The 13924-nt window shown below is 39.2% G+C and overlaps 1 protein-coding gene across 1 annotated transcript; it reads right to left on the minus strand.

Moving 5' to 3' along the window:
• Positions 1–2127: 2127 nt before the first annotated feature.
• Positions 2128–2805, minus strand: CLDN17 (claudin 17; the record flags this gene model as incomplete). Its single annotated transcript, XM_082654175.1, has 1 exon — positions 2128–2805. One exon carries the CDS (start codon positions 2803–2805, stop codon positions 2128–2130), a length of 678 nt encoding a protein of 225 aa, XP_082510301.1.
• Between the last annotated feature and the right edge of the window lie 11119 nt (positions 2806–13924).

Below are 13924 nucleotides of genomic sequence, written 5' to 3' on the forward strand. Positions count from 1 at the left end.
TAGAAGGAAAAATAGTGCAGCAGAGAGAAGGAACATTTTTTTTTGTTTCCAAAGTATACTCTGATTAATGAAAGGGCAAGGAAAAGAATTCTTAGTCCCTAAAACTTTGCCCCATATTCAGTAGCTAATGTTGTCTCTAGTAACTTTATGACTCTACCTAGAGTTGCACAATTTTACTCTTTGATTCTCTGACTAGCAGGATATCATGCCTCATTTAGATTCTGGAACCCATCCTGCCATACTAATTACTTCTTCTAGTGAGCCAAAGGGTAAGACAAATGATTCCATGACAACCCTTAAGCATATATCTTGCTTGTCCTGATGTCTTATGTATTTGCTTGTGTAAGATAAATGACTCCTTTTCAACATGCCCAATATTTTGGTCTTTCTCAATAAAGACTGAAAAATAAAGCAATCTTAGAAAAAATCTATCTAAATTATTGGTTTTCTTATTTTTATTGCTATTATTTGAAGACATTTACATTTATTTGGCCTATATCATTAATGTATTACTAATTTTTAAAATACAGTTTTATATTGCCAAGGGTTTGCCTTATTGAAGTCTTGCTGGTGGTTTGTAGAATGGAATGAGGGTTTGACATTAACATCTAGGCTTGAGTTATCTCTGATTTAATGCTTCAGAGTTATTAGATGATCTTTTGAGGACAGAACTTCATTTTCAAATGAACCCCACAGGGAAATAGACCAACATTATTGAAAATATGTAACTATTTTATTTTATTATTTTGTTGTAATAAGCATGGACATAAAATAAATATTTGGTGAACAAATTTAATCTCTTCACTGAAATTATATGTTGTAAATGAAATACATCTTTATTATAAAATAAACACAATATTTGAAGAGTTAAAATTTGAAGAGTTAAAATTTGAAGAGTTAAAATATATAAACATTAATTGGTTCACAAGACACTGGAGATATTCATAAGCATCACATAGGGGTGGTCTTGCCCTACAAACACTTGTCTATCCATCTCCCCCAAGCCCCACACTTATGACCCAATATTAGCATGTTAAATACACGGGAAGTGAAGAATTGAGAAAATAATGCATATAATTCAAGCAAAACAAAATGCTTTATCCATACCTATTTATTTATTAGAGAATACAAAAGGAGGTACTTACTCTGGCCTGACTAACTGCCTCAATCATGACCTTGATTCTTCATTTTACTTAGAGTATGTAGACCTGTGCAATGACTAAAGAATAAAACAAGGAACAGAAACCAGTCCCTTCAACACCCAAACCTCAATTCCCTAATTGGGACTGTATTTCCTGTTGATGAGAATTGAGAGTTCATAGTATTCTGTTGATGTGTCTTATCAAGACAGATAATTCTGTTTGCTTGTAGGTGCACATCATAGGTTCTGAGAGCATATTATTTTTCATTTAGAAATTACTTTCATTTGAATATATAATTCTAAGCAAGTTTAACTGTATAAGTTAGATGCTTTAAAATCATCTTCTTAAATATCCTAACAGAGATTAGAGCTTCCTTCTCCCTAAAAGTGTTTAATTTCTAGTACATTTGAGTTTCCTAAAGGAGAAACAACTCTTTTCACTGAACAAACATTTTCATATTTTGATAAATTCAATTAAAAGTCCTTATTTGATGTCTATTATTTGCAGCTTGTTTTAAAAAGAAAAAAAGTCATCAATTTAGTTGTTACCATGTTAGTGTAAGAAATAATTTGGAGAAAAAATAAGTTAGGTTATATTTTAGAACATGTTTTATTGCTAGGGCTTATGAATTACAATAGAATTCGGATTTCTTAACAGATAATATATGGTTGTGGACAAAAAAAGAGTCTATCATTATACTAAGGATTATGGACATACTTGATTTTAGACTACACAAATTGGAACGGGGATTATTATTTGAGTCCAGTAATAGTAAATGCATTTAATACACATGAGGTCAGAATGTCTAAAACAAGTCATTTTTATTCCTATCACAGGTGACTACAATCTATATGCCCTTTAAACTTTTCATCTCAATTTAAAAACAGTCGTAAAGCAAGTTCTCCTGCCTGATGTACTTACAGTTTCTGGCAAGACTCTATAAAACACACTGATCATAACCCACAGTTTGAGTGAAAAGCAGGTGTTAGACGTAACTGGTGGAGGTCTTACTAAGCACTGTCCTGTTCTGTGGTCGCTTATCTGTGTGTGGCGCAGGATGCTCAGCGGCTGGATATCTGTTCTTTTGCTTCTTTCTGTTGCAACAGCAGTACCCACAAAGCAGACCCCCTCCGATGAAGAGGACAGCGGTACTTGCCCAGCCAAGGAAGAGTGCCGCTCCCAGGTCTCGTTTCTGACCTATGTGGACAGCTGGGTTGTAGAAATCCCTGATGATGATATTGGCTGTCCAGCACACCGGAATGAGAACGAAGATGCCCGTCAGGATAAAGAGGACTCCAGAAGTCCCCAGAAGATATGCTTTAACCCTCTCGTTAGAGTCTTTGCACTGAATCTTCTTCATGCCAGAGATGCCAATAAGCAGAGCAATCAGAGATAAGGCAACAGCTACACACATGAGGGCACGGGCTGCTTCCAGGTCAAATGGGAGAGCCAGCAAAGAATTGTAGAACTTGCACTGCAACCTAACCTTGACTTGTCGGATGCAGTTCATCCAGAGCCCTTCCCAGATCCTTTCAAAGACAATAATGTTGCTGCCAACAAAAGCTGATACTCTCCACTGAGGCAGAAGTGCTGTGGCCAGAGTCCCCACCATGCCGAAGAATCCAAGAACCAGTCCAGCGATTTGCAGCGGGTTAAATGTCATTGCCTCTGCTTTAAATACGGATCCAATCTGCAAGGGAAGCTGCTCACGTCCCAGAACGGGGAGCCCTCTGTGAGGCTTCAGCGATCTCTGATGATGTTCTCCACTGTTACTGCCAAGAACACTTTAGTCCAAACCGGCAGCAGTGACTGAACGTGGCTTAACTAGAAGTACCTGTTGTACATGCATGCTGCCCTCGTACACTCGCATTCACTTCATACTACGTATGAATTACTTACTAGTCATATATAATTGTTTCTCAGCCAATAAGAACGTAGCCAGAGGTGTGCCAAGAAATACTGCATTCAGCGTTAGTATTTCTCATATTACTATTGTCTAAGCAATGCTGTAATTATGTGTCAAAATTTCCATTGTGGATTGCTAATTACAGAGTTGAAAACTTCTTGTCTAAAAATCACTCTGGGGCTTCCCTTGTGGCGCAGTAGTTGAGAGTCCGCCTGCCGATGCAGAGGACATGTGTTCGTGCCCCGGTCCGGGAAGATCTCACGTGCCGCGGAGCGGCTGGGCCCGTGAGCCATGGCCGCTGAGCCTGCGCGTCCGGAGCCTATGCTCCCCAATGGGAGAGGCCACAGCAGTGAGAGGCCCGTGTACTGAAAAAAAAAAAAAAATCACTCTGATATAAAAGTATAAATACATGTGTTAAGCCACCACAGAAGAAAACACCAACACCTTGCCAGTTCTTTGGAGAGCATTTGCAAAACACTTTGGACTTCAGATGACCTACTATTTTCTTCTAATCTAAGCCACCTCTCTTTAATATGGTTCATGAATCCTGGTTTTAATAATGACTTCTTGAATTAAAATAAATGTTCAGGTATTATTTTCAAGACTTCTACTAAAATCACTGATACTTTATGAAATGGGACATCCTAAGCAAGACATGCAAATTTCATAGTTTCTTTATAAGCTCCAGAAAGCAAGAACAAGGAGAAGCACTTCTTATTATTGAATTTACTGGTAATTATTATATTATCTGTTGAGTGACATCTTTCTCTCTGGTGAAATAATGTTTAGATTATAAATGTTCATTAGATGTTTCTTCAACAGTAGCTTGGAATACATCATATTTATCAAAGTCAAAAATGTATATTCCATTTTTATGGAGCAATATGAAAGTGACCCTTTGGATTAGATGTGTAATTACTTAAATCCACGTAACAGAAAAATTTTTATAGATGGAAGGCAGCTTCAAAGTCATCAGGCTTCAGTCTCTCATTTGCTAGATGAGGAATGTGAGGTTTTCAGAGCACCTGGCTAGACTAGCTGCACAGTAACTGATGCAGGAGTAGATATGGTCTCTCACCTATGATGCTTCCCTCCTCTTTCTAGTCTGACTCAAAAAAAAAGGAGGATAGAGGATGAGGAGAAGATGGCAGAAGAGTAAGATGCGGAGATCACCTTCCTCCCCACAGATACACCAGAAATACATCTACACATGGAACAACTCCTACAGAACACCTACTGAACGCTGGCAGAAGACCTCAGACCTCCCAAAAGGCAAGAAACTCCCCACGTACCGGGGTAGGGCAAAAGAAAAAAGAATAAACAGAGACAAAAGAATAGGAACGGGACCTGCACCAGTGGGAGGGAGCTGTGAAGGAGGAAAGGTTTCCACACACTAGGAAGCCCCTTCGTGGGTGGAGCCAGCAGGTGGCGGAGGGGGAAAGCTTCGGAGCTGCGGAGGAGAGCACAGCAACAGGGGTGCGGATGGCAAAGCAGAGAGATTCCTGCACAGAGGATCGGGGCCGACCGGCACTCACAGCCCGAGAAGCTTGTCTGCTTACCTGCAGGGGTGGGCGGGGCTGCGAGCTGAGGCTCGGGCTTCGGTCGGAGCGCAGGGAGAGGACTGGGATTGGCGGCATGAACACAGCCTGAAGGTGTTAGTGCTCCACGGCTAGCTGGGAGGGAGTCCAGGGAAAAGTCTGGACCTGCCAAAGAGGCAAGAGACTTTCTCTTCCCTCTTTGTTTCCTGGTGCTCGAGGAGAGGGGATTAAGAGCGCTGCTTAAAGGAGCTCCAGAGATGGGCGTGAGCTGCGGCTAAAAGTGTGGACCCCAGAGACGGGCAGGAGACTCTAAGGCTGCTGCTGCCACAAACAAGAAGCCTGTGTGTGAGCACAGGTCACTATCCACACCTCCCTTCCAGGGAGCTGTGCAGCCCGCCACTGCCAAGTTCCCGGGATCCAGGGACAACTTCCCCGGGAGAACGCACGGCACACCTCAGGCTGCTGCAACGTCACGCCAGCCTCTGCTGCCTCAGGCTCTACCCGCACTCCGTACCCCTCCCTCCCCCCAGCCTGAGTGAGCCAGAGCCCCCGAATCAGCAGCTCCTTTAACCCCATCCTGTCTGAGCGAAGAACAGACGCCCTCCGGCGACCTACACGCAGAGGCGGAGCCGAATCCAAAGCTGAGCCCCTGGGAGCTGTGAGAACAAAGAAGAGAAAGGGAAATCTCTCCCAGCAGCCTCAGAAGCAGCGGATTAAAGCTCCACAATCAACTTGATATACCCTGCATCTGTGGAATACCTGAATAGACAACAAATCATCCCAAATTGAGGAGGTGGACTTTGAGAGCAAGATTTATGATTTTTTCCTCTTTTCCTCTTTTTGTGAGTGTGTACGTGTATGCTTCTGTGTGAGATTTTGTCTGTATAGCTTTGCTTCACCATTTGTCCTAGAGTTCTATCTGTCGTTTTTTTTTTTAAATTTTTTTCTTAATAATTATTTTTTATTTTAATAACTTTATTTTATTTTACTTTATCTTCTTTCTTTCTTTCTTTCTTTCCTTCCTTCCCTCCTTTAGACAACAAATCATCCCAAATTGAGGAGGTGGACTTTGAGAGCAAGATTTATGATTTTTTCCCCTTTTCCTCTTTTTGTGAGTGTGTATGTGTATGCTTCTGTATGAGATTTTGTCTGTATAGCTTTGCTTCCACCATTTGTCCTAAGGGTATATCCGTCCATTTTTTTTCTTTATTAATTTTTTTTCTTAATAAATATTTTTTAATTTAATAACTTCATTATATTTTACTTTATCTTCTTGCTTTCTTTCTTTTTTCCTTCCTTCCCTCCTTCCATCCTTCCTTCCTTCCTCCCTCCCTCCATCCTTTCTTTCTTTCCTTCTTTCCTTCTACCCTTTTCTTCTTTCTTTCTTTCTTTCTTTCTTTCTTTTTCTTTCTTTCTTCCTTCCTTCCTTCCTTCCTTCCTTCCTTCCTTCCTTTCTTCTTTCTTTCTTTCTTTCTTTCTTCCTACTTCTACTAATTCTTTCTCTCTACTTTTTCTCCCTTTTATTCTGAGCCGTGTGGATGAAAGGCTCTTGGTGCTGCAGCCAGGAGTCAGTGCTGTGCCTCTGAGGTGGGAGAGCCAACTTCAGACACTGGTCAACAAGAGACCTCCCACCTGCACATAATATAAAACGGTGAAAATCTCCCAGAGATCTCCATCTCAATGCCAGCACCCAGCTTCACTCAACGACCAGCAAGCTACAGTGCTAGACACCCTATGCCAAACAACTAGCAAAACAGGAACACAAACCCAGCCATTAGCAGAGAGGCTGCCTAAAATCATAATAAGTCCACAGACACCTCAAAACACACCACCAGACATGGACCTGCCCACCAGAAAGACAAAATCCAGCCTCATCCACCAGAACACAGGCACTAGTCCCCTCCACCAGGAAGTCTACACAACCCACTGAACCAACCTTAGCCACTGGGGACAGACACCAAAAACAATGGGAACTACGAACCTGTAGCCTGCAAAAAGGGGACCCCAAACACAGTAAGATAAGCAAAATGAGAAGACAGAAAAACACACAGCAGATAAAGGAGCAAGATAAAAAGGCACCAGACCTAACAAATGAAAAGGAAACAGGCAGTCTACCTGAAAAAGAATTCAGAATAATGATAATAAAGATGATCCAAAACCTTGGAAATAGAATAGACAAAATACAAGAAACATTTAACAAGGACCTAGAAGAACTAAAGATGAAACAAACAACAATGAAAAACACAATAAATGAAATTAAAAATACTCTAGATGGGATCAGTAGCAGAATAACTGAGGCAGAAGAATAGATAAGTGACCTGGAAGATAAAATAGTGGAAATAACTACTGCAGAGCAGAATAAAGAAAAAAGAATGAAAAGAACTGAGGACCATCTCAGAGACCTCTGGGACAACATTAAATGCACCAACATTCGAATTATAGGGGTTCCAGGAGAAGAAGAGAAAAAGAAATGGACTGAGAAAATATTTGAAGAGATTATAGTTGAAAACTTCCCTAATATGGGAAAGGAAATAGTTAATCAAGTCCAGGAAGCACAGAGAGCCCCATACAGGATAAATCCAAGGATAAATACGCCAAGACATGTATTAATCAAACTGTCAAAAATTAAATACAAAGAAAGCCTATTAAAAGCAGCAAGGGAAAAACAACAAATAACACACAAGGGAATCCCCATAAGGTTAACAGCTGATCTTTCAGCAGAAACTCTGCAAGCCAGAAGGGAGTGGCAGGACATATAGAAAATGATGAAGAATAAAAACCTGCAACCAAGATTACACTACCCAGCAATGATCTCATTCAGATTTGATGGAGAGATTAAAACCTTTACAGACAAGCAAAAGCTGAGAGAGTTCAGCACCACCAAACCAGCTTTACTACAAATGCAAAAGGAACTACTCTAGGCAAGAAACACAAGAGAAGGAAAATACCTACAATAACGAACCCAAAAAAATTTAGAAAATGGGAATAGGAACATACATATCAATAATTACCTTAAATGTAAGTGAACTAAATGCTCCCACCAAAAGACACAGATTGGCTGAATGGATACAAAAACAAGACCCATATATATGCTGTCTACAAGAGACCAACATCAGACCTAGAGACACATACAGACTGAAAGTAAGGGGATGGAAAAAGTTATTTCATGCAAATGGAAACCAAAAGAAAGCTGGACTAGCAATTCTCACATCAGACAAAATAGACTTTAAAATAAAGATGATTAGAAGAGACAAAGAAGGACACTACATAATGATCAAGGGATAGATCCAAGAAGAAGATATAACAATTGTCAATATTTATGCACCCAACATAGGAGCACCTCAATACTTAAGGCAAATACTAACAGCCATAAAAGGGGAAATTGACAGTAACACATTCATAGCAGGGCACTTTAACACCCCACTTTCACCAATGGACAGATCATCCAAAATGAAAATAAATAAGGAAACACAAGCTTTAAATGATACATCAAACAAGATGGACTTAATTGATATTTATAGGACACTTCACCCAAAAACAACAGAATACACATTTTTCTCAAGTGCTCATGGAAGAGTCTCCAGGATAGATCATATCTTGGGTCACAAATCAAGCCTTGGTAAATTTAAGAAAATTAAAATTGTATCAAGTATCTTTTCCAACCACAATGCCATGAGACTAGATATCAATTACAGGAAAAGATCTGTAAAAAATACAAACACATGGAGGCTAAACAACACACTACTTAATAATGAAGTGATCACTGAAGAAATCAAAGAGGAAATTAAAAAAAAAAAAACTAGAAACAAATGACAATGGAGACACGATGACCCAAAACCTATGAGATGCAGCAAAAACAGTTCTAAGAGGGAAGATTATAGAAATAAAAGCCCACCTTAAGAAATAGGAAAAGTCTCGAATAAACAACCTAACTTTGCATCTAAAGCAATTAGAGAAAGAAGAACAACAACAACAACAAAAAACCCAAATAAGCAGAAAGAAAGAAATCATAAAGATCAGATCAGAAATAAATGAAAAAGAAATGAAGGAAACGATAGCAAAGACTAATAAAACTAAAAGCTGGTTCTTTGAGAAGATAAACAAAATAGATAAACCACTAGCCAGACTCATCAAGAAGAAAAGGAGAAGACTCAAATCAATAGAATTAGAAATGAAAAAGGAGAAGTAACAACTGACACTGCAGAAATACAAAAGATCATGAGAGATTACTACAAGCAACTATAAGCCAATAAAATGGACAACCTGGAAGAAATAGACAAATTTTTAGAAATGCACAACCTGCCAAGACTGAATCAGGAAGAAATAGAAAATATGAACAGACCAACCACAAGCACTGAAATTGAAACTGTGATTAAAAATCTTACAACAAACAAAAGCCCAGGACCAGATGGCTTCACAGGCGAATTCTATCAAACATTTAGAGAAGAGCTAAAACCTATCCTTCTCAAACTCTTCCAAAATATAGCAGAGGGTGGAACACACGCAAACTCATTCTACGAGGCCACCATCACCTTGATACCAAAACCAGGCAAGGATATCAAAAAGAAAGAAAACTACAGGCCCATACCACTGATGAACATAGATGCAAAAATCCTCAACAAAATACTAGCAAACAGAATCCAACAGCACATTAAACGGATCATACACCATGATCAAGTGGGGTTTATTCCAGGAATGCAAGGATTCTTCAATATACACAAACCAATCAATGTGATAAACCATATTAACAAACTGAAGTAGAAAAACCATATGATCATCTCAAGAGATGCAGAGAAAGCTTTTGACAAAGTTCAACACCAGATTATGATTAAAAACCCTGCAGAAAGTAGGCATAGAGGGAACTTTCCTCAACATGATAAAGGCCATAAATGAGAAACTCACAGCCAACATCATCCTCAATGGTGAAAAACTGAAAGCATTTCCACTAAGATCAGGAACAAGACAAGGTTGCCCACTCTCACCACTCTTATTCAACATAGTTTTGGAAATTTTAGCCACAGCAATCAGAGAAGAAAAGGAAATAAAAGGAATCCAAATCGGAAAAGAAGTAAAGCTGTCACTGTTTGCAGATGACATGATACTATACAGAGAGAATCCTAAAGATGCTACCAGAAAACTACTAGAGCTAATCAGTGAATTCGGTAAAGTTGCAGGATACAAAATTAATGCACAGAAATCTCTGGCATTCCTATACACTAATGATGAAAAATCCGAAAGTGAAATCAGGAAAACTCTCCCATTTACCATTGCAACAAAAAGAATAAAATATCTAGGAATAAACCTACCTAAGGAGACAAAAGAAGTGTATGTAGAAAATTATAAGACACTGATCAAAGAAATTAAAGATGATACAAATAGATGGAGAGATATGCCATTTTCTTGGATTGGAAGAATCAACATTGTGAAAATGACTCTACTACCCAAAGCAATCTACAGATTCAATGCAATCCCTATCAAAGTACCACTGGCATTTTTCACAGAACTAGAACAAAAAAATTCACAATTTGTATGGAGACACAAAAGACCCCGAATAGCCAAAGCAATCTTGAGAATAAAAACGGAGCAGGAGGAATCAGGCTCCCTGCCTTCAGACTATACTACAAAGCTACAGTAATCAAGACAGTCTGGTACTGGCACAAAAACAGAAAGATAGATCAATGGAATAGGATAGAAAGCCCAGAGATAAACCCACGCACATATGGCAACCTTATCTTTGATAAAGGAGGCAGGAATATACAGTGGAGAAAGGAAAGCCTCTTCAATAAGGGGTGCTGGGAAAACTGGACAGGTACATGTAAACGTATGAGATTAGATCACTCCCTAACACCATACACAAAAATAAGCTCAAAGTGGATTAAAGACCTAAATGTAAGGGCAGAAACTATCAAACTCTTAGAGGAAAACATAGGTAGAATACTCTATGACATAAATCACAGCAAGATCCTTTTTGACCCACCTCCTAGAGAAATGGAAATAAAAAAAAATAAACAAATGGGACCTAATGAAACTTCAAACCTTTTGCACAGCAAAGGAAACCATAAACAAGAGCAAAAGACAACCCTCAGAATGGGAGAAAATATGAAAATGAAGCAACTGACAAAGGATTCATTTCCAAAATTTACAAGGAGCACATGTAGCTCAATAACAGAAAAACTAACAACCCCATCCAAAAATGGGCAGAAGACCTAAATAGACATTTCTCCAAAGAAGATATACAGACTGCCAACAAACACATGAAAGAATGCTCAACATCTTTAATCATTAGAGAAATGCAAATCAAAGCTACAGTGAGATATCATCTCATATCAGTCAGAATGGCCATCATAAAAAAAAATTAGAAACAATAAATGCTGGAGAGGGTGTGGAGAAAAGGGAACACTCTTGCACTGCTAGTGGGAATGTGAATTGGTAGAGCCACTATGGAGTACAGTATGGAGGTTCCTTAAAAAACTACAAATAGAACTACCATATGACCCAGCAATCCCACTACTGGGCATATACCCTGAGAAAACCATAATTCAAAAAGAGTCATGTACCAAAATGTTCATTGCAGCTCTATTTACAATAGCCCAGACATGGAAACAACCTAAGTGCCCACCATCAGATGAATGGATAAAGAAAATGTGGCACATATATGCAATGGAATATTACTCAGCCATAAAAAGAAACAAAATTGAGTTATTTGTAGTGAGGTGGATGGACCTAGAGTCTGTCATACAGAGTGAAGTAAGTCAGAAAGAGAAAGACAAATACCATATGCTAACACCTATATATGGAATTTAAGAAAAAAAACTGTCATGAAGAACCTAGGGGTAAGACAGGAATAAAGACACAGACCTACTAGAGAACAGACTTGAGGATATGGGGAGGGGGAAGGGTGAGCTGTGACAAAGCGAGGGAGAGACATGCACATATATACGCTACCAAACGTAAGGTAGATAGCTAGTGGGAAGCAGCGGCATAGCACAGGGAGATCAGCTCTGTGCTTTGTGACCGCCTGGATGTGTCAGATAGAGAGGGTGGGAGGGAGGGAGTCGCAAGAGGGAAGAGATACGGGAACATATGTATATGTATAACTGATTCACTTTGTTATAAAGCAGAAACTAACACACCATTGTAAAGCAATTATACCCCAATAAAGTTAAAACAAACAAAAAACAGGAGGATAGAAAAGAATTCATAAGAATTTTCATATGAATTGGGATTAAACCTGAAATTTAGTGTTATCCCTTTGATAGTTTTCAAATTTTCAAAGCAAGTAAATTTCAATTGAGGTGGTTTCAAAATCTGAGAGTCAAGTTGGCATTTTTGTAGCTCACATTCCTGCCATGGTTCAGACATGTGGTGGGGAGTAGGCTTAATTTGGGAGGTGTGAACTTTTCCTCTTTTTCTTTCACATTCTACTGCAAGGAATCCATTCCAAGGATGAAAACTATTTGAAAGCAGGCACACCAAGCATGCTCCTAGTGGGAGGCATTACCATTTCCAAAAGATCCTCCATTTTAGTCAAATATAAGTCAAGAGATGATGGGTGGTCCAACACTATCCAGGTTTTAAAAACCCAGGAATTTAATTAGAACATGTGAAAACTATTAAGTTTCCAAGAAGGGTGGTCCATCTATGTATGTATGTATGTATCTATCTATCTTTTATGGCACGAACCCGTGTCCCCTGCATCAGCAGGCAGACTCTCAACCACTGCACCACCAGGGAAGCCCTATCTATTTATCATCTATCTATCATCTATCTATCCTTGCTGCTGATGTTGTTGCTTTCTTAGTACCATCCTAGACCAAATAAGAACTTCTTCTCTAAGAAGTGTGAATCACTGAGGAAACAGATGACTTCTGTGTAGTTCATAGTTTCCTAACACCAACTAAGGATGAAGAGTTTTCTCAGCCCTTTGTTTCAGGTTGTTGAGACACAAGTTTAACCGTTCCCACCCTGAACGGATTTGCCAACACTACTCTGACTTATTACTTCTATTTCCTCTTCCTCATTCTACCTAATTTTTACTCCTGTCTTTATTTTGTCCTGGAATTTTCCAACTTCCAAATGTTTGATTTTTTTATCAGACAGAACATCTGGTCTGTGTTACAGACAAACACAAGTAAGAGCATATGTTTACTTAGAGTATGGAGGCACATCCTAAGTATAAGTATAATATGAGAAACATAAGTAATGCAGGAGCTTTAGTTTTTGTTTTGCTCTCACAGTCAAAGACAATTGTCAACACCATCTTTACTTTCTCTCCTTTACATTTAAGGGGAGATATTGCTTTCTTCTCTAACTTTTCTGTGAATCTTATCCCATACTTCCTCAGGGGCCCTTGGTCCATTGATCATGCCCTACTTTCATTTTACCTATGCCCTCTTTGTCTCTCTGAATTGTCCTTTAGAATACAAACATACTCAATTATCTTCCATATTAAAATTCCATCTTGTCAGATCTGTATTCCCTGCTATGTATTCATATACATCTTTTGGTCCACCTTCACATTTTCCCCTTGCTAGAAATGTGATAGAATTCTGGGACATCCTAACACTATCTCCAAAGAACACTTCCATATTCTTGCTTAATCGTCCTTTCTGTAAAGTTCAAAATAAACCACCATCTTCTAGATGAGGCAGTAAACAGCACATGTTTTGGAGAGAGGTTTGTGTCAGTCATGGCTTGATGGCTTAACCATCAAATTTGGGTATGTTTTGAACCGTTCAAAGTTGCCTGTTCTACAAAAGTAGGACAATAATGATACCAACATCATAGGGCTTCTTTGAAGTTGAAGTTTATGTAATATGTTCAAAGACCTGGCTTTGACAAGCACCCAGGAAATGTTTGCTGTAATGTTTGTCTCTTTTGCCTTTGTTATACCATCCTGCTTACTACTTCTTTACATGCTCATCCTCAGTCTTTTCATTCCATAGGTGCCCTGACCCAGGTTTGTTTTGTCTGGTTTTTTCAGGCTTCCATATATACCTCAATACTCTTTTCTCCCAGCACATGCTTTCTAGGGAGTTTCAGCAAAGGCCATAGCTTCTGCTATGTCTTATTGGGCTATAAGTTTCTAATATTTTATCTTCAGCCCAGGCCTCACTCTGTTTATCACCCAGGTTTCTTTGTTTCTCTCAGCCCTTCGGTCAATAGGAACCTGTGGAGGCTTATGCACCCAAATGCCTCTTCCAACTGCTAAGAGTGCCAACAGCAAAATGATCTCACCTGTCATCCACCTTCAGGTATTGCCTGAAAACAGCCATCTCACCCAAAGTATTCCCCATGCATGGGGACAGCCTATATCCAATGAATGACTGATTAATATA

This window comes from Grampus griseus (assembly GCF_964374135.1).
Source record: "Grampus griseus genome assembly, chromosome: 5".
NCBI lineage: Eukaryota > Metazoa > Chordata > Mammalia > Artiodactyla > Delphinidae > Grampus > Grampus griseus.